This window comes from Caloenas nicobarica, chromosome 9 (assembly GCF_036013445.1).
Source record: "Caloenas nicobarica isolate bCalNic1 chromosome 9, bCalNic1.hap1, whole genome shotgun sequence".
Lineage (NCBI taxonomy): Eukaryota > Metazoa > Chordata > Aves > Columbiformes > Columbidae > Caloenas > Caloenas nicobarica.
The window spans coordinates 22,096,250-22,116,145 of NC_088253.1; the positions used below are offsets into that span (position 1 = coordinate 22,096,250).

General features: G+C 54.7%; 1 protein-coding gene across 3 annotated transcripts in view; it reads right to left on the reverse strand.

Annotated features, from left to right (window-relative positions):
- Window positions 1-3,916: 3,916 nt before the first annotated feature.
- The window catches only part of KIAA0513 (KIAA0513 ortholog), a 28,445-nt gene continuing 12,465 nt past the window's right edge, over window positions 3,917-19,896 (reverse strand). For 2 of the 3 annotated variants that reach the window (XM_065640919.1, XM_065640918.1), the window contains 12 exons: window positions 15,329-15,822; window positions 14,356-14,455; window positions 13,903-13,976; window positions 13,688-13,758; window positions 12,776-12,983; window positions 12,299-12,339; window positions 11,924-12,005; window positions 11,537-11,614; window positions 9,632-9,661; window positions 6,536-6,616; window positions 5,694-5,788; window positions 3,917-5,576 (listed from right to left, as the gene is read on the reverse strand). In XM_065640919.1, coding sequence (XP_065496991.1) covers window positions 5,527-5,576; window positions 5,694-5,788; window positions 6,536-6,616; window positions 9,632-9,661; window positions 11,537-11,614; window positions 11,924-12,005; window positions 12,299-12,339; window positions 12,776-12,983; window positions 13,688-13,758; window positions 13,903-13,976; window positions 14,356-14,455; window positions 15,329-15,666 — 1,248 coding nt within the window. In that variant the 5' untranslated portion in view covers window positions 15,667-15,822 and the 3' untranslated portion in view covers window positions 3,917-5,526. The remainder of the gene's footprint in view (window positions 5,577-5,693; window positions 5,789-6,535; window positions 6,617-9,631; window positions 9,662-11,536; window positions 11,615-11,923; window positions 12,006-12,298; window positions 12,340-12,775; window positions 12,984-13,687; window positions 13,759-13,902; window positions 13,977-14,355; window positions 14,456-15,328; window positions 15,823-19,896) is intronic. The other variant, XM_065640920.1, reaches the window with a different exon arrangement.

Sequence of the window (19,896 nt, forward strand, 5' to 3'; positions counted from 1 at the left end):
ATTCAGAGAAGGATAAAATAAAATTATTTAGTGGTTGGGTCCATCTATTTAAGCTTAGACACTTTAAAGCCAAATATCCCTCCCATCCCAAATGAAGAACAGCAATGAGTCCCCTGGGTTTTCTTAGATGCTTATGATAGGGCAAGAGGAAAAGTCTCCCAGAGATGCTCTGTGGGAGGAATAACGGGATTTCAACAGGTCTCCTTCCTACAATCCGTAGGAAATACAGGAGCATTTAGTAGAGAGAGAGCCCCAAAGCCCTGAGGTTTGGCTGGGGCACCCCATATTACACATCAGAGAATCTAAAGAGGGGAGCGATGCAGCAGATGCAGCCACATCTGCCGGGAATTTTTCCCGAGCAAATCCCAGCTTTGAAGGCACCAACAACCGCATATTTTGCTTAAATGTGCAATACCGGGCCAAGCGCTGCCTGACCCCGGGGGCCAGCAAGCTGGGAGGCAGCAATGCAGTTCACTTGGCAGACACTTGATGGGGCTACGAAACCGATTACCAGCCCACCTGGCAGAAACTGGGGGGCAAAACAGCCTCTGCCAGATGTTTTGGGGTCTTGCTTTGCAGGTAGCGGGCTGGCGTTGCAATAGCTGCCAGCACTGGGGCAGGATGCTGGTCCCAGTGCAGCGGTACCCGGTACCTTCGCTTTGGCCTTTGGTCGCATCCTGGGCACGCTGCGGCTGAGAGGGGATTGCAGCAGCTGGACAAATCTGGAGGCTTTGCACTAAAAGATTTTCCATCGTCTGTTTTGAAAGACAATGGAAAAGGAGAATGGACAGCCCTGGTAGCAAAGCAGCCGGCATCACCGCCTTGCAAAGCTCTGCTTTCTATTTGTGCTGCTGTTGCAAGACCTCGGTACCTCCAAACACAGTGCAGCCAAAACCCTGGTTCTGTGGGCTGCTGCACTGAGCATCAGTGGGATTTTCCCACATTTCACCCCAAAGCACCACGAATCCTGGGGTCAGTTTTGGGCCCCTCAGGACAAGAAAGCCCTTGAGGTGCTGGAGCGAGTTGAGAGAAGGGAACGGAGCTGGTGAGGGGCTGGAGCACAAGTGTGATGGGAGCGGCTGAGGGAGCTGGGGGTTCAGCTGGAGAACAGGAGCTGAGGGGAGACCTTCTGATCTCTGACCTGCCTGAAAGGAGCTTGGAGCCAGGGGGGGTCGGGCTCTGCTCCCCAGGAACAAGCGCCAGGACCAGAGGAAACGGCCTCAAGTTGCGCCAGGGGAGGTTGAGGTTGGATCTGGGGAACAATTTCTTCCCCAAAGGGCTGTGGGGCATTGGAACAGGCTGCCCAGGGCAGTGCTGGAGTCGCCATCCCTGGAGGGGCTGGACGTGGAGATGAGGTTCTCAGGACATGGGGCAGTGCCAGGGCTGAGTTATGGTTGGACTCGATGATCTTGAGGGTCTCTTCCAACCAAAATGATTCTATGATTGATTCAAAAGCAAGGGGGGGGATGGGGACATGCATTCCCAAAGCCGAGCCTCAGCACAGCAAGAGGCGCAGCCCCGCATTGCGGATCCCGCTGCGGGAAGGGCCAGCCCCGAATTCCCCCAGCGCTGCTGTCAAACTTTCCGGCAGGGCTCTAAATCCAGCAGCCCTTTGCCTGGCTCCAGCTGGCCGAGCAGGCTGGCAGCAGCATGTGGGCGAGAGCAGCCAGCGAGAGACAAAGCCCCTCCTGCTTGAGAAAAAAAAAATTAAAAAAATAAAAAAATAAAAAGAATAAGAGACGGTCCCCATAAATCATGAGCTCGTTACCGATGGAGAGGGCTCCCCTCCCTCTCGTTCTGCATGCTGAGGCACAAATTATGGCCCCAACTTTGCTGTTGTTCAGTGATGAACATCTGAAAATACTGTGACAGATGAGAAAAGGGATGATTTAACAGCCATAAATCCAGCCAGCTTAGAGGTGTTTTTACAACCAATCCCATCTTGAAACCCCTTTGTTATGAATACTTATCACTCCCAGACACTTCTACAATGGAAAGATTTTTAACAGCTTTAATAAAGACACAATAAAACCCCCAGAGCCCAGCAAGCAAATGTCCTTTTAATCCCTTGAAGGAGGGAGAGGGGACCAAGAGCTACTTGCTGCACTTGGGCTTGGAGGATCAGAGCCAGAGCAGCCACCAGGCCAGGACTAAACCTGGGTTTAATAGCTGGGTGGCATCACCCCAGACCTGGGTCAGCTTTCCTAAAGCTGTTGTATCAAGGACGCAATTAATACCCCATGGGGATGGAGGGTGGGATGGGGGGACAGGCTGTGCCCATGATGTTCAGCATCTTCCCCCTCCAGTGCTGCTCCTACCTCTACCAGCATCTCCTCCTGGGGTTACATCAATCCCAGCTGGTCTAACCCACCACTGGGGATTTAAAATGAGGGGGGGCGGTTAGCTTGAGCAAAGACCCTCCAGGGTCGGGTGCCATCCTTCAGCTGTCTCCCGTTGATTTTAATGCATCTCATTTCTCATGCATTAAAAGCTAATTGGGCTTAACAGCCTTAACAACCATCACCCAATGAGCAGGACAGGGACATCAGACCTCCCAGTTTGGGATTAAGTGGCCAAGGATCTTGCTCTTTCTTGCTACGCTGTCCCTATACTCTCTCTATACAATTCTGCTACACCCAGCCAGGAAAAAAACACAGTGGGGAGGTACCAGGGGTGCACTCGCTACAAAGGGGCGAGCAAACACATGAGGAATAAGCACCTCCTTTCTTATACACACAGGCTTATCAGGCAAAGCGATGAGTAATTCATCGGATGGAGACAACAAAAGCCATCCCAGGGCACGTGGCTTCTGGTTTTTCCATCGCTGGTCAGCTCACACCTGTGTAAAACCCCAAGTGGGATGTCCCAGCACAGGGGACGTGGCGAATGCTTTCCCTCCTCCCATGGTGAAGCTGTGGAAGGCTCCAAGGAGGATAATTTAAAAATAAATGAATAAATAAATAAAATAAAAAGATCAAGGCAAGCTCTTTCCCAAGAAAAATGTGCTGCCAGGCAAGAAACAGGCTCAGCTTGGCCACAGGGAGACCTGAGGGGATGTGGTCGCTGAAGCCGGGGTGGAGAATGACACCCCCAGTCCACTAATCTAAAGGAACTTATATTTTTTTTTAATAGGATAATACTGAGTAATTGATTTTTAAATACACTGAAATCAAATGTCCCGAGGCCAGAGCAGGATCCCAACTCCATCGTTGGATCAGCAGCAACTGGCAGAGATTGAGTGCACGGGGGAAAAGAAAATAAAAATTAAATCTCCTTCGTATGCCTAGCTGGCTCTGGGGCAAACGCTAACGTTTCTTTAAAAGGTGCGTCAATTTTTCCCTATTAAAAAAGTAGGTTATCAAAAGGGAGAAGCTGATGGGGGCTGAGGTGGGGAAGGCACCAGGGACCATTGGGGCCAAGCAGGCAGCAGGGAGAAGATCCATCTGATTAAAAGACACGACAACGGCTGAGCAAGAAAGTAATTTTTAAGACAATTTATTCTCTCTCACCCCATCCTTCACGCAGTCCCAGTCGGGGAGGGTTTATGGACAGTTTTTATTTTATTTTACCTTTTTTTTTTTTCCTCTTTTATTTTATTTTTTTTTTTTAGAAAAATACACATGCAAATAATATATACTTCACTGCTGAACTTTTTTTTTTTTTTTTCACGTTGGAAAAAAAATAATAATAATAAACAAAGCGAGATTAGGGAGAGTAGAGGCAAACTCGAGGATGCTACAAGGATGGGATGCTCCGGGATGCAGGTACCGGTGCTGAGCTGCCTGATACCTGTGGTCCAGCACATCTTCTCCATTAGAAGGATTTTTGTTGGGGCGAGGGGCTGCCGGAGGGGACGAACGTGCACGTTCGTCCCCTCCGGCAGCCCCTCGCCCCAACAAAAACCTTTATCTGATAACTCTGCCTATGAGATCCAGCAGCAAGGGAAGCCCAGCTTAGGTAAAAGCATCATTTTGATGCTAGGAAATGCCATCGGAGCCTAAAAACTACACGGAAAAAACCCCATTATGCTATTTGTCTTATGGGATACAGCTGATGGCGGGAGGAAAAAACGGGCTGGTGGTCCCTTGAAATACGGATTTATGTTTCAGGACAAGGTTTTGGGGGTGAGACTGAGCGCCGGACCCTCGGTTGGGGTTTCCTCTTGCTCGAGGAGCTTTTCCCATCGGAGCAGGGATGTCACCGCATCCCCAGCCTCTCTGCAAATGCCGCGACAATGTTTGTGGGGAAAAAAAAAATTCGTTGTGTTGCATACCAGGTAGCTGCCATTGCTGGAGCGGAATAGATGTACATAAGACAGGGCTGTTTCAGGTTTGATCGATTATGAGCTGGAGCAAAGGGGCTGGGAAAGGAGAGAGCAGCGAGGTGCAGACTGGGGAAAGAGGGTGATTAATTTATTAATAACACCACGGCAGGAGCCTTTGGGAAATGCCACAAGCCTGTGGCAGCCCTGACGATGCATCACGGAGCAGACACAGGGGGAATCTGCCTCGCTGCTGCTTTTCTACCTCCTCCCAAGCCGCTTTCTCGCTGTTCTTTCCCGCCCAAGGCCATGGCTTTTTTCCTGCTGATCCTGGCTAATGATACCGAGCAAACTGTGTTTTCTCTCCGCCCGGAGGTACGAAACCACACAGGGAAGGTTTCCCAAGGGGAGACGTTCCTCCCAAGGAGCTTTATATTGAGGACAGCAGTGCTTTGTCCCCAGGCGGTGGTGACATCCCCAAATACACAACACAACCTGCTGCCAGCCTGACCCAGAACCTCCCACGCGCTGCCGCATCTCGAGCATCCCCATCCTCAGCAGCCGGCTGAGGACAAACTCCCATGCTGGGAATGCCCAGTGCCTCGCTGCGGAGGGAAACGGGTCAAACTGGAGGCAGAACCGGCTGCTTTCTCCCCGCAGCGGCTTCCCTTGGTGGCTGGATGCGGCTCCCACCATCACGTCCCGCATTCCCGGTCCAGCTCCAGCCTCCCTGGTGCTCGCCCAGCGATGCTGGCGGGGGAAAGGCAGCGGGAGAGTCGCAGCCTTGCATTTCTCAGGATTTACACCCATCCACGGCAGCCTCGGAAAGGCACCGAGCAGCAAAGACATCTGGCAGCTCCGCACCCGCTGCTGTCGTGCTATGAAACACCAAAGACCGCAGGCTGCGTTTCATGGGGGGCTGCAGCGATCACTCCCTATCAACACACTGAGGGGGGCTGCAGCCGTCGCTCTCTTTTTACATTTTTCTTGGTTTTTTGTGACAAAATACTCTTTGGGGACTGTCTACTTTGAAAATAGCTGCAGGAGGGTCTGGTAAGCAGGGGGTGCTGTTTGGCTCCTATTTCTACAGGCTGCCTGGTGCAGCTCTAACGTTTGGTGGACGATCATGCAGGTTTTATTGCAGCTTGTGTGTGTGAATCCTTAAGTAGCCCAACTTCAGCTTCAGGTAGCCACAGAGGTGGGTTTCTCTCCTCCACTCCCCACTCTGGCTGCTGTCTCTCTGCCACAGCGTGCCAGCCAGGCAGTTACTCGGTTGCCATCTGCTCGATGTGGTCACTGAGCAGCTTGTATTGCTCTGTGGAGGAGAGAGAAAAGGGTGCTGGGGGGATGCTGAAGCATCCCGGCCAGGCAGGTGGGCTCCATCCTTTCGGGACCCCGAAAAGGGGGTGCACATCCCCTGGGCTGTCCCTACCTTCATCCAAATTGCCAATGGTCGCCTGCTTCTTCAGGAAGTCGCTGCAGAGCTTCTTGTTCAGGCCAAATGCCAGCATGTTGTGAATGAAGGTGCTGAGGAAGGATAGAGATGCTTTTGGCGAGGGAAGGGCCAGACTGCCTGTGCTTCCCCTCACCCTCCTCTTCCTCACCACAGACCCTTGTACCAGGCACTGGGATGATGCTCGGCTGTGGGAGAGTGTGTTATGTCCCTGCAGTGTCCGGATTTAGAGTCACAGAATCATTTTGGTTGGAAGGGACCCTCAAGATCATCGAGTCCAACCATAACCCAGCCCTGGCACTGCCCCATGTCCCTGAGAACCTCATGTCCGTCTATCCAGCCCCTCCAGGGATGGTGACTCCAGCACTGCCCTGGGCAGCCTGTTCCAATGCCCCACAGCCCTTTGGGGAAGAAATTGTTCCCCAGACCCAACCTCAGCCTCCCCTGGCGCAACTTGAGGCCGTTTCCTCTGGTCCTGGCGCTTGTTCCTGGGGAGCAGAGCCCGACCCCCACTGGCTCCAAGCTCCTTTCAGGCAGTTCAGAGATCTGAAGGTCTCCCCTCAGCTCCTGTTCTCCAGCTGAACCCCCAGCTCCCTCAGCCGCTCCCATCACACTTGTGCTTCAGCCTCTTCACCAGCTTCATTGCCCCGTCTTTTTTTTTGGGCAATGTAAGGGGCAGAAGCAAGCCCTGGGGAGATGCTTCAAGCATCCTCTGCACCATAATGGATGTCCCCAGTGGGCAAACATCTGTAAGGGGTCCCCCCCACACAGCTGGCAAGGACACACAGCTGCAGGAGGGATGGTCCCCGCGCCCCACTCACCCCAGCTGCCCGAAGGTGATGTTCTCATTGAAGCGGAGGCTGTCGTCACGCTCCTCCTGCGTCATGTGGCACCACTTCTCCCTGCGAGGCACAAACCCATCTGGCATCACTGTCACCCCAGGACCCTCTGCCTGCATCCCCCTCTCTCCCCGGACCACGCTGGCTGGGGACACCGAGAGCTCGTGTGGTGCTGGATGAGCTCATACACCTACATCCACTCGCAGATCTCTCACCCTGGGACAAAGCAAGAGACATCCCAGGAAAAATATCTTCTTCAGCCTTGGCTTTCTCCTAAAAACCTTGATTAAGAGCCAGGAAATAGCATCGGCTTCCCCAGCACGGAGATTGGGTCTGTCACCATCAGTGCCATCGCTTCAGGAAGGGGATGATGGGGGATGCAGGGGTGTAGTCATTACCACTTAAAAGAAGGAGCTGGCAATTGCTAACCTAAAGATATGTAAATCCTCTCAGTTTTATGCCAGTCTTCTCCTCTAACAAAGATAAGAGTGACTTGCAGACCACCTAATCAGAAACTACCGAGACTAATGATCTTGCAGCTTTAGACATTTTGGAACCTGCCCAACTAGTTGGGTCTTGGTTTAACACATATCTCGAGACTGTTGGATAAAGTGTCCTTTAGCTGAACGTTGCTCACTATATTCTAAAATGGTTATGTAACCAATATGCAAATGTGTAACCAATTGTCTCTTTAGGGCTGCCCCGAGGGTGTGAGTGTGGTGGTAAGATTTTATATATAATGGCTGTTACTTTTCTTCCTGGCATGCTGGCTTTATTCCAGCATCCAGACTTGCACAGCTCTATGATAAACAATATCTCTTCTCTGTGTGCTAAAATTTGGCTTATCACCTACCGGGTGGACCCTGTTTTGGGACAATGCGGGGTTTGCAGCTTTTGGGGGTGGCCATCCTACCAGGGCTCTGCTGAAGCCCCCCCACCTACCAGGTACTTCTCCTTCATCTGCAGAAGGGCTCCAACTCCCTGAACAGCAAGCAAGCTGCTCTTCAAACATACCTCCCCCTCTGAGAGCACAGGGGCTCCCGTTCCCCTCCCCACGGCCCCACTCAGGGCAAAAATCACAGAACGACCCCAAAGATGCCCCAGTTCCACTCCAGCTCCCCAGCAAACCCAACTGCAGCGTTGCCTTAAAGGAAGGGGGTTTTAAGCTCTAAACATTTGCAACCAATTCAAGGTTGTCCTTGATGCAACTCATCCTGGTGTCCCACTTGAGGGACTTTGGGAATAAAGCTGAATAAAGCTTGTGTCACTGACGTAACGCTCAGGTGGTGGCAGAGGGGGGTCAGTACATGCACGCCGGGGAAACCACAGGTCCAGGGTGAAGCCAGCCCCCTCCCATAAAGTCGGGTGAGGTTACAGCCAAGGATAAGAGGAGGAAAAGCGAGGAAAAACAGGGATAGGTAGAAGAAAAAATAGCTTCATGGAGGAGAAGGAAGAGGAGAACACCAGGAGAGGATCGCACGCTTGTAGCTCCTCAGCACGGCAAGCGGGATGGGGGAGCAGCGTTGGGTGGAAACGGCGGCTGGAAGAGGGGTGTCTGATGGTAAATTCAGTGGGTTTAGCTCAGTCCGAGAGCACGGTTGTGCTGGTGAAACTGGAAAAGGATGAGTGTTCGGTCAGGCTGGGCTACGGAGAGCAGTGGGTCCTCACCCGAGTCGCACCAGTCAGGGGTGCAAAAGCTGCTGAGCTGAACCTTCAGGCTCCAGGGGAGAGCTGCTTATAGTTATAGGGCTCTGGAAACTTATACGATATGTTTAAAGGGATTTTTAAAAGAAAAAAAAAAAAAAGGTGTAATTTCTCCCAGATAAAGCTTACGATAGCAAATAAAAACCACATCCAAATCTGGAAGCTGAAAAGAAAGGGGGAGAATCAAATTAAGGGGCTTTGAAATCTGGAAGCAAAACTTCACAGATCTCACTGGCTCCACTTACAGAATAAGCGTGTTTGTAACTAGGTTTTTTTTCCTGCCTTTTTATGTTTTTGAGGGAGGAAGGGGAGAAACAAAACTATCAAAGTGCATAAGAAAAATTCGCTGTGCTTCTGGCTTGTTATTGGGGAGTAACACGCCTGAGATGGGGGAAAGCCCATATGTGGCTCTACTCAAACCCTTTGATTTTTATCCCAGCACAGCGGGGTAGACACTGGGGTGTGTGACCCCATGGGCTGTGCGAACACCTGCTCTGTATTTCGAGGTACCCAGGAAAGCCTCACCATGGCCAGGTGCTGGTGAGAACCCTCAGATCGGATCCCTCAGCATCACTAGTTTTTCATCAGCAGCCTTCCACCCAGCAATGCTCTATTGGAGCAACATTTAAGTTATCCTATTGCCAGCACATCCCTTAGCTACACAGAAGATTTACTGCCAAGCTTCAAAGAGCCCTTCATCCTCTTGCTAATGCCATCGCTTGCAGTGATTTGTTCTGAGATGGAATATCCCACGCTCTAGCAATGACTCTCCTGATCCCAGCTCGGAGCACAGGTGGATGCGGCTGCTTTGCCCGGAGGACACGCTCACGATCGTGGCATGCAGCCGCCGTTTGCATTTTTCTTTTTATCTCGGGATGGCAGCAGAGTGCATTTAAAAAAAAAAAAAAAAATCAAAGGACCGGCTTTTTCAGCTGGCAAAGGATCCTCAGCACCTCTACATGGCAGCAGAAGCCGGGAGCAAGCGGGAAGGACAGGAGAGGGGGGTGATTTCTGCACGAAGAGACTCGGTTCATGTCCAAAACCTGCCCAGGGAACCACTCCCAGCACGAGCCCTTGGCTCCCCCAGCAGCTGGGCACCCGATTCCCACCATAAAATATCACAGCTTGAAATGGCTCAGGTTTCTGTTTGAAAAAGCTGCATTAAAGAGGGATCAATCTATACCTTTCTGGCCCGTTTGAGAGGGTGATGCACATGAAGTCAAACCTCCGGCAGCCGTTCCTCCCCGGTGGAGAAAGGGCCTTTCAGAGCCACCCCCCTGACAACATTATCCCCCTTCCCCAGGGCAGGATTTGGACCTGAAGTGAGCATCAGCCTCTAGACACTAAAGCACCAAAGAACAGGGACAGACACACCTCTGCTCCTCTTCCTCCCCAGCGTTCCCTCTGGAGCGGCGGCAGAAACGGGGCCGACAAAAGTGGTGCGAGAAAGATCATGCAAGAGAGAGGGATGGAGGGGGAAAGGAGAGAAGAAGAGATGGAAGAAGGTTGTTAGAGACAGAGAGAGGAAAGAGAGAGAGAAAAAGAGGAGTTTAGTTCTGGTTCCTTCCCCCCATCACCTGCCCTCCCCGGCTCTCACTGCATCCCGGCCGCCCTGGTGATGCCCTGACCGTCCCATGGGGATGGGCACCACCACGAACCAGTCACCACAGGCTCTGCAGGCACCTGCCATGGTCCAACACCATCCTTAGTGTTCCAAACCCAACCCATGGAACACCAGCTCCCACCAACCAGCTCCTCCTGTCAGGGATTTTAACCCTCAGTCCAGCAGCCCAGTTCACCCAGTCGCCTCCATCATCCTCTGCGGAGGACTAAGCGGGGGTCACCACCACCTTCCAACCCCCTGGAGATACTGGGAATGCTCCGGGCTGCAGCTCCCGATGTTCATTCATTAGTGCAGTTGTTTCTGCAGCAGACTCAGCCATCAGATTAATTGCGAAAGGCGCTGGGAGCAGAGAGCAGCTGCTGGTGGCGTCTGTCCTTGCAAGGCATTTGCTGCTACTAATTTGGGGCTTAATCAAAGTAAATGCAGTTATGGTTACATTACTGTTCTAAAGGTTCTTTCGGTGGCTTGCTTGGAAAAAAAAGTAAATGCAAAGCAATAAAGGAAAAGGCAGAGATCGATCAGTGCGCTGAGCCTGGCAGAGCATCCCATGGTGTGAGCCAGGGCTGCTGGGGCTTAGAATCACAGAATCAAAGAGTAGTTTGGGCTGGAAGGGACCTTCCCAGCTCCCCCAGTGCCCCCCCTGCCATGAGCAGGGACATCTGCACCAGCTCAGGTTGCTCAGAGCCCCGTCCAGCCTGGCCTGGGATGTCTCCAGGGATGGTTCATCCACCACCTCTCTGGGAACCTGGGCCAGGCTCTCACCACCCTCAGGGGCAACAATTTCTTCCTCATGTCCAGCCTGAATCTCTCCTCTTTAGTTTAAAACCATCACCCCTTGTCCTATCGCACAGGTTTTGGAGAGGACGCAGGAGGGTTGGCTGCTTCCAGAAGTGCTGTCCCTGCTCAGAAAAGTGCTGTGCATGTGCTCCGAGCTCAACAACTCTCACTCCAAGAGCTCAAAGCCTTAAAGCACAGCAGCAGCATGCTCCAGCTTCGGAAAGGTGAAACTGCAGTTGAGACAGGAATGAATCACCCTGGTGGGATTCATGGAATGAATCATCCTCGTGGGAAAAGCCCTCGTGGCAGCTCCGTAGTGGAGCAAGAGATGGGCACGACCCTGGGGAGCATCTACCCCACCCTCGTACCCCCTGTGCCCAGGCACCCAGACACTCCCTGCACAACATTCCCCCTCCGAAAGGAGCAGCCCCTTTCCTTGCCGGGGTTTGTCCCCACCCTGGGGCTGACTGTGCTGCCATCTCCAGCTCTCATCCTTTCTGGGGGGTCGGTCCCCACACTGGGGACAGTGGGGACCCAGGGCGTCCCCTCCCTGTCCCCTGCACCTCCCTGAAGGGCTGCACTGAGCATCTTTTCCCAGATCTGCTTGTAAACTAAACACCAAAAGCCTGAACCCTGGCTGGGTTTTCTGGGCTTTGCTCTTGCAAAAACAATGCAAAATGAGCAAAAAAACTTTCACATTCCCAAATCCTTAAGAAGATGCCGATCTCACCAGCCCACCCCACAGCTCAGCAGCCCCAGTAGCTTTGCAATCAGGGTCAGAAAGCAGAGCATTTCCCCACGGTAGGCTGGGAGCAGAGGGGAGTGCCGGGGGCTGGAGGGGACACGGCATCTCCTTTTCCCATGGGGACATGTCCTACCTGGTGGTGGGGGACCGCTTCCTGCGCTCGCAGTGCACGGCGTCGAAGAAGGCGGCGTTCCAAAACCTCAGGTTGTGCCTGCAGGGAAGGGAGGGAGGTGTTGGGGATGGCCACCCCCCATCTCCCCCAGTCTGTCCCCAGGTCCCCCCAAGGACAAGTTCACCCACATTTTGGGAACCAAGAAATGATGCAAATCGGGCAAGTTTGGGCCATTTTTGGACCAGCTCCTTGTGTGGCTACAAACACACTCTTGCTAGCACAAGGGATGTGCGAAAGCCATGGCAAACTCTTTTAGAGCTTGAAAGCACCCATGAAAGTCTGGGGAACATGTGGGTGAGGAGCACAAACCCCCACCAGCGATCCCAGTTTGCCCTGGGCAGGCTTTACCAGATGGGCTGCTGCTTGAGGTGCATGTACAGGTAGATCTTCTCTCCTTTCTTGTCCTCCTCCTCTGGGCTCTGCACAGAAACTGTGAGGACACTCAGTTACCTGCTGAGGTCTGGCTGACTCCCACCTTCCCACTCATGCACAGACTTTGTGTTCCCCCGCCAGCTTGGTGATGACAAGGTCTGCAAACCAAATCCTCATCCCCAACACATCCCAGGCAACGTGAGGAGGAGATTTGGCTGCCCTTTTTGGGCAGATATGAGCTCTGATCGAGGCATCTCAGAAGGATGCTTGAGGGACAGGACCTTCCAACCCTCTCTCCTTCCCCAGAGATGCCTTGACCGTGCCTCATTTAGCAGTGCTGGCTCCACTCACCTGTCTTCTTCAGCTTCTCCTTTGGTTTGTCCTCTCCTTCCCTGTGGCACAGAAATCAGTGTCAGCTCCTGAAAAGCCTGTCACCCCCGACAGCCACACGACAAAGCCCTGGCTCCCCTGGCAAGAGGAGAACCTTCATGTGAAAGACCCTCTGCTCCCATGCCACTGTTCCCAGGGCCAGAAAGGTGCCAAAGAGACCCTGATGTCCATCCCAGTCGGACCCAGTACGGAGATGATGCAGAAGACCACTAAGCAACAGTACCGTCTCCTGGAACCACATATCTCCATGCCCAAGGAATGTGGGACTCCCAGACCATACGATGCCCAGTGACCAAAAGGACCAGGCTAGAAACAGTATTCCCATGGCCATGATAACCCCTAGTTCATGGTAGCCCTACACCCAGGAGGTCTCTGGCTTGGCCATGTTATGGGTGCCAGCCTCATCCCACCATGCCCACCCAATGGCAAAGTACCCACTCGTTCTTTTTGGTGGTAGGACCCTTCAGTTTGGTCTCCAGGCCCCCGAAAAAACCCTTGACGTTCTCCGTCTTGGCCGATGTGTTTTTCAGCAGCCGCTCTGCGATGTCCTTCTTCTCCGCCAGCCAGCTGTTGGCCGACTTCAGGTACGAGTCGATGCTGCCCGTGGGCTTCTCCTTGGCCTCCAAGGGCAGCGCGTGGGTCTTGCCTGTGGGAAACATGGCAGGAGCTCAGCTGGCCCCACGGTCCTGGGTGCTGCCAGCTCCCGGTGAACCTGCTCCCAGCTACAAGACACACAGTGGAGACCAGGAGCCAGACAGAAACATCCCAGCCCAATTCCTGTAGGTCTTTATCCTGCCCCCCATTTTGGATAGAAAATCCAGCCCCTGTGGATGAGTGACCACAACACACCAAGCAAAGAATCAAGTTGCTTCTGGGCCAGGGGTTTCACACCACATCCCCAAGGTTGTGGAACACCTGGGGATTACAATGTACAAATATCCCTGGCTAGAAGCAATGACAAACCAGCGTGAGCATGAGGTACCACCCCAGCAAGGGTCTCCAGAAGGTTTGCACAGCTTCTGGGTCATGGAGGTTCTTTTCTGTTTGATATCAGAGTCATAGAGTCACAGAATCATTTTGGTTGGAAAAGACCCTCAAGATCATCAAGTCCAACCGTTAACCCAACCCTGGCACTACCCCACGTCCCTGAGAACTTCATCTCCGTGTCTGTTCAACCCCTCCAGGGATGGTGACTCCACCACTGCCCTGGGCAGCCTGTTCCGATGCCCGACAGCCCTTTCCGGGAAGAAATTTCATGGAGAAAGCCAGAGCAAACCAAGCTTGGGCACCCATCCATCACCCTTCCCAAGCACAGGGCACAGCTCACCACCAGTCTCCAGCACCTCTTACCCACATAGTAGTAGGTGAAACACATGGTCATGAGGTTCTTGGCAGGGCTGAAGTCATCCATCTGGTGACACCTGACATGGAAAGACAATTCAGTGAAGACACACAGCAATGGCAACCCAACCAGCCTCATGGTTGCTGCCCACGGTTGCAGCCATGGCTCTGATCTCAGGGGCTTTTAGTGGTTCCAAAGGAGCCCCAAAATCCCCCCGACTTACTCGAAGAGCACGAGGGCGAAGGACTGCATCAGGCGGTAGAAGGTCTGCTCCGAGACGCACTTGGAGTTGCAGCGCTGCAGGCACAAAGCCCAGGGTTTAGCTCAGCAACCTCGTCCTCCCCCGCGTCCCCCCGCTGCAGGGAGCGGGGCAGAGACAGTGGTTTGCCTCTCCCAATTGTTATTTCTAAGGAACAGGACATTTCTGAGTGCTGATGGGATTTAATTTTAAATAAAACAGATGACTTCTCTCCCACACTGCAGCAAGCACGTATTTAACCGCCTCGAGGTGCATTTATTCACTTCTGCGTCTCGCTCTACTGAAGTTCCTCCCTTTGTCCAAGTTCCTGCCCTCCAAAAATACTGCTTTGGGCCATTGCTAAATTAAGTTTCCTGCCCACACTGCTCCAAAGCCCAAGCTCAGGATCCCCACTCCTTCACCCATCTCTCCCCTTACCTGGGCACTCACGTATCTGGCGAACCATTCCCTGCCCTTCCCGTTCTCGCCACTGCAGAGCTCCCCAAACCTGGCCTTCTCCTCTTGCTCCAAATCCTCTCTGAAATGGGGAGAAAGAAAAAAAAATATATATTATTAAGGTTGAGGATGTGGCCAGCATCCCCCATCCAGCCAGCACAGCTCCCCTACATCATCACTCTCAGTGCTGCAATGCCAAGAGGAAGGCAGAGGAAGAGGAGAAGGGGAGCATCAATTTTATCATCCCCCCATCTCATGCTGCTCTTTTCTTCCTCCCTGGCAGGGGGGAAACCAAAGGCAGAGGGAGAAGGGAAAAGCCAAGGCCAGCCGGAGCAGAAGCTGAGCTCCAGAGACAGGCGCTCTGCCCCTGAGCAAAAACAACCCCCCTCACGGCTCGTCACGCTGGGTTTGCTCAATCCTGCTTGACACACAGCCATGGGAGCTGGGGGGGATGCAGGGCTGCGGGGGGAGCTGGGGGCACACATGAGCTGCTGATGTTGGTATGAGCAGCAGCACAGATGCGCAGAGGAGGGGAGGAGACGGAGACCCCCACCATAGCAAGACCCCAGCATGGGAAAGGGGGGAAAAGAAGAGGAGAGGGAAGATTTTTTACACTGAGGATGGTGAGAGCCTGGCCCGGGTCACCCAGAGAGGTGGTGGATGAACCATCCCTGGAGACATCCCAGGCCAGGCTGGACGGGGCTCTGAGCAACCTGAACTGGTGCAGATGTCCCTGCTCATGGCAGGGGGGGCACTGGGGGGGCTGGGAAGGTCCCTCCAACCCAAACAGTTCTGTGGTTCTATGATCCCCCGCTTAGCTCCAATACCACGTTATTGCCAGGAGCAACAAGCTGCGGTATCCAAGCATGGAGAAGGACACAAAGCGATGCTCCAAGCAGCCAGCTCCCATCCTGTGGGATGTCCCCTGGCAGCACTCGCCAGCCCCCTCGCTCACCCCCCGGTGAAGATCTTCTCCACGTAATGCCGCATGAACTCCCGGCGCTCAGCCGTCGTCTCGTCCCGCGCCGACTCGGTGCTCTGGCTGGAGGAGAAGGACTCGGCGGAGGAGGAGCGGCGATACCCGCCCCAGTGCCTGGGAGAGTCGCCCATGTCGTTCTCGCTGTCCGCCGACTCGGTGGCATCGCTCTCCTCCCCGGCTGCATCCCCCATGTCCCCCAGGTGCCCGTTGCCACCGGGGGTGGTGGGAGGAGAGGGCTCCGAGGGGATGCAGGGGGGTGTTTCGGCATCAAAGTCAATGAGGTTCCCTACGGGCACATCCAGGGGGGCCTCCATGGCTCTCCCAGGGGAGAGGGTGGTGTTGGGGGGACTCGGTCCTTGTCCTTTTACCCTCACTGGGGTGTCGAGGTCATCACTGGTGGGGTGCCTGGGAGGACGGGCTGGTTAAGGCAGGCAGGTCCTTCTGTGGGGGGCCAGGTTACCGCTGGACATCTGAAAGTCAAGGGAGGGACAAGAGTGAGGAGAGGAGCCCAGGGAGCTGCCACCATGGCCTTTGGGTAAGGAGACCAGAGGCCACCACCTCCTGTGTCCCCAGGATGCCCATCAGCAGCTGGAGGGACAGGACAGGGCAGCACCAGGCAGACCTGGCTGCTCCCACCAGCCACATGAATCAGCACACCCACGTGTGCTTTCTGCACCGTTCGAGTGGGTTTTTCATCCTTTAGGCCAGAAAAGAGACAGTTTGAGCCCAAGCTCCATATGCCACATTTGGGCTGTGACATCTCACAGCCTGACAGGCAAAACTGGGCCGGCAGCTGGCAAACACTCGGCTGATTTTCCAAGACGGCCCCAGAGAAGCATCTTCCTCTCTCCTCACAGCTCTGCCTGACCCTGTTTGGAAATGTGACCCACCCCGGGGTGGAGCATCCCAGTGTTAAACATGCACCGACCTGGTTAAACTGGGAATGGAAAGGGGATGCTGAACGCAACAGAAGCCATCATGGGATGCGGATGCAGGGCTCTGGACTGCAATTAGGTGAATGAGTTTTGGTGTCCAACCTGGATTACAAAGGTCCTGCAGAGCAGGTCCAGCAGTCACAGGCAGCTCTGATCTCCGGGGAGCACTGGGAGCACTGGGCAGCGCTGGACTGCGATGCTCCGGTGCCTGCACACCCCAGGTGCTACCACAGCAGGTGCTGTGCAGAAAAAGGGGCAAAGAAGGGGCTGCCCTGAAGCTGCTTCTTCATCAGAGAGTCACCTGTGTCCTCAGTGAGTGTCCCAGGAGGTGGCAGGAGATGTGTTTTGAGAAGCAAGCCTGGTACAAGCAACCCACTGTGGCTGGCAGGCATGGGGCCAGTGCAGGGACAGCGGCACAGGGACAGCGGCACAGGTAAAGCAGTGACATCCCCGGGACAGCGGTACAGGTAAAGCAGTGACATCCCCGGGACAGCGGCACAGGTAAAGCAGTGACATCCCCAGGGACAACGGCACAGGTAAAGCGGTGACATCCCCAGGGACAGCGGCACAGGTAAAGCGGTGACATCCCCGGGACAGCGGCGCAGGTAAAGCGGTGACATCCCCGGGACAGCGGCACAGGTAAAGCAGTGACATCCCCAGGGACAGCAGCACAGGTAAAGCAGTGACATCCCCGGGACAGCGGTACAGGTAAAGCAGTGACATCCCCGGGACAGCGGCACAGGTAAAGCAGTGACATCCCCAGGGACAGCGGCACGAGTAAAGCAGTGACATCCCCGGGACAGCGGCACAGGTAAAGCAGTGACATCCCCAGGGACAGCGGCACAGGTAAAGCAGTGACATCCCCAGGGACAGCAGCACAGGTAAAGCAGTGACATCCCCGGGACAGCGGTACAGGTAAAGCAGTGACATCCCCAGGGACAGCGGCACGAGTAAAGCAGTGACATCCCCGGGACAGCGGCACGAGTAAAGCAGTGACATCCCCAGGGACAGTGGCACAGGTAAAGCAGTGACATCCCAGGGACAGCGGCACAGGTAAAGCGGTGACATCCCCAGGGACAGTGGCACAGGTAAAGCAGTGACATCCCCGGGACAGCGGCACAGGTAAAGCAGTGACATCCCCAGGGACAGTGGCACAGGTAAAGCAGTGACATCCCAGGGACAGCGGCACAGGTAAAGCGGTGACATCCCAGGGACAGCGGCACAGGTAAAGCAGTGACATCCCAGGGACAGCAGTACAGGTAAAGCGGTGACATCCCAGGGACAGCGGCACAGGTAAAGCGGTGACATCCCAGGGACAGCGGCACAGGTAAAGCAGTGACATCCCAGGGACAGCAGCACAGGTAAAGCGGTGACATCCCCAGGGACAGCGGCACAGGTAAAGCGGTGACATCCCAGGGACAGCAGCACAGGTAAAGCGGTGACATCCCAGGGACAGCGGCACAGGTAAAGCGGTGACAACCCAGGGACAGCGGCACAGGTGAAGCGGTGACATCCCCAGGGACGGCAGCACAGGTGAAGCAGTGACATCCCAGGGATGGCAGCACAGGTAAAGGGGTGACATCCCAGGGCAGCATGACAGCAGCACTGCCACAATCCCGCTGCCTTTGGGAAATTGATGCCAGCACACAGGCAACCACCCTCAGGGCGCAAAAAAAAAAAAAACCAACATATTTTTTTCAGCTCAAAGACTAGCGACCCCAAATGACTAATGTCCAGTTCATCAGACAAAAGGAAAATAAATCTGAAGTGTTCCATCAAGCAGAACACAGTGTCCCAGCTCAGGGACTGGGAAAATAAACCGCTGCAGGAGGAGCAGCTCTCCCAGCAGTGCCTCATTCTCCTCCTCCTCCCCAGGGCCCCTGTGGGTCAGCGGGTGCTGGGACCCACAGGAGAGAGGGAAAGGCACAGCACTGTTCCCTTCCTGAGCATCATGCTGGGAAAAGCCCCTGTCACCGGAGCCCCCAGGGCTGAGACACATCAGGGACTGAAAGAAAAATCGTGTAGGGTGGCAGAAACCCGTGCACCCACATGCACCCAACACCGAGCAGTCGCCTACCCCCTCTGCTGGCACCCACCATCCCTCACCCCAAACCCCATGTTCCCCCTGCACGCACCTAAACCCGGGTCCCGGGATTGCTGCAAGGACGGTGCCGCAGTCAGCGAGCAGAGAACATCGGTGATGGGCCAAGAGGAGCAGCCGCGAGGCTGCGGCACAGGCGGGATGGCAGCGTGCCCATGGGGAGCCAGCCAGCTGCAGCCCGGCTCGGCCCCCCCAGGCAGCACAACCACCCCCAGCCAGCCCCTCCAGCTGCAGGGACCATCCACCCACCCACCCACCCATCCATCCATCCATCCACCCATCCACCCGCCCCCAGCCCTTCCCACTCCCCAGTCAGCTGCAAAGTCCCTTTTTGCAGGGATGGAGCAGGGACATCCTCATCCAGCCCTTCCAGCACCTGCAGTTGGGCTCAGAGCTGCCTCCTCACGACGCTGGCAGCACGAGCTCGTTTCTGAACATCTCAGGCTGTATTTTCATAGAATCATAGAATCATTTTGTTTGGAAGAGACCCTCAAGATCATGGAGTTCAACCGTTACTCCACCCCTGGCACTGCCCCATGTCCCTGAGAACCTCATGTCCGTCTGTCCAACCCCTCCAGGGATGGCGACTCCAGCACTGCCCTGGGCAGCCTGTTCCAATGCCCCACAGCCCTTTGCGGAAGAAATTGTTCCCAAATCCAACCTCAGCCTCCCCTGGCGCAACTTGAGGCCGTTTCCTCTGGTCCTGGCGCTTGTTCCTGGGGAGCAGAGCCCGACCCCCCCTGGCTCCAAGCTCCTTCCAGGCAGTTCAGAGATCAGAAGGTCTCCCCTCAGCTCCTGTTCTCCAGCTGAACCCCCAGCTCCCTCAGCCGCTCCCATCACACTTGTGCTCCAGCCCCTCACCAGCTCCGTTCCCTTCTCTGAACTCACTCCAGCACCTCAAGGGCTTTCTTGTCCTGGGGGCCCCAAAACTGACCCCAGGATTTGGGGTTGGAATAACAGGAGACAGGGCAGGACGCAAGCAATGGTGCAGCCTGGCTCTGATTCAGAGGGACAGAGAGCCATCCCCGAGATCTCTGCCAGATGTGCACAGCTGGCATCACTGCCTGACCAGCCTCTGCCGGTCCCTGTCCCCTCCGGGCAGCAGGTCCGGGGCTGCTCTGCACGCAGCAGCTTGCAGGAGCTCACACACCGCTCTCACACACTCCACTGCCCAGACAACTGCTCTAAAACACATTAACTCATGTTTCCCCAGCATCCCTCATGTCCTCCTCCACAGACATACATCCCACCACCCTCTGGGATGGAGCACTTGGGGTACAGGCAGAGTGAGACCCCAGAACTTGCAGTGGGTGTCAGCAGCATTGCAAGCTCAGCAGAAACCCGACCAGGGCTGCAGACAGCATTAGTAAGTGCATTTGGCTTGCAGAGGGTTTAATCACTCTCTGACCAGCTCTCGATAAAGCTCTGCCCTTGAGAGAAGGCCACAAAAAGCATTTTAAGGTGCTGGCAGCTGCTGTAGGTGCCCAGGTGTCTGCACAGCCTCCAAG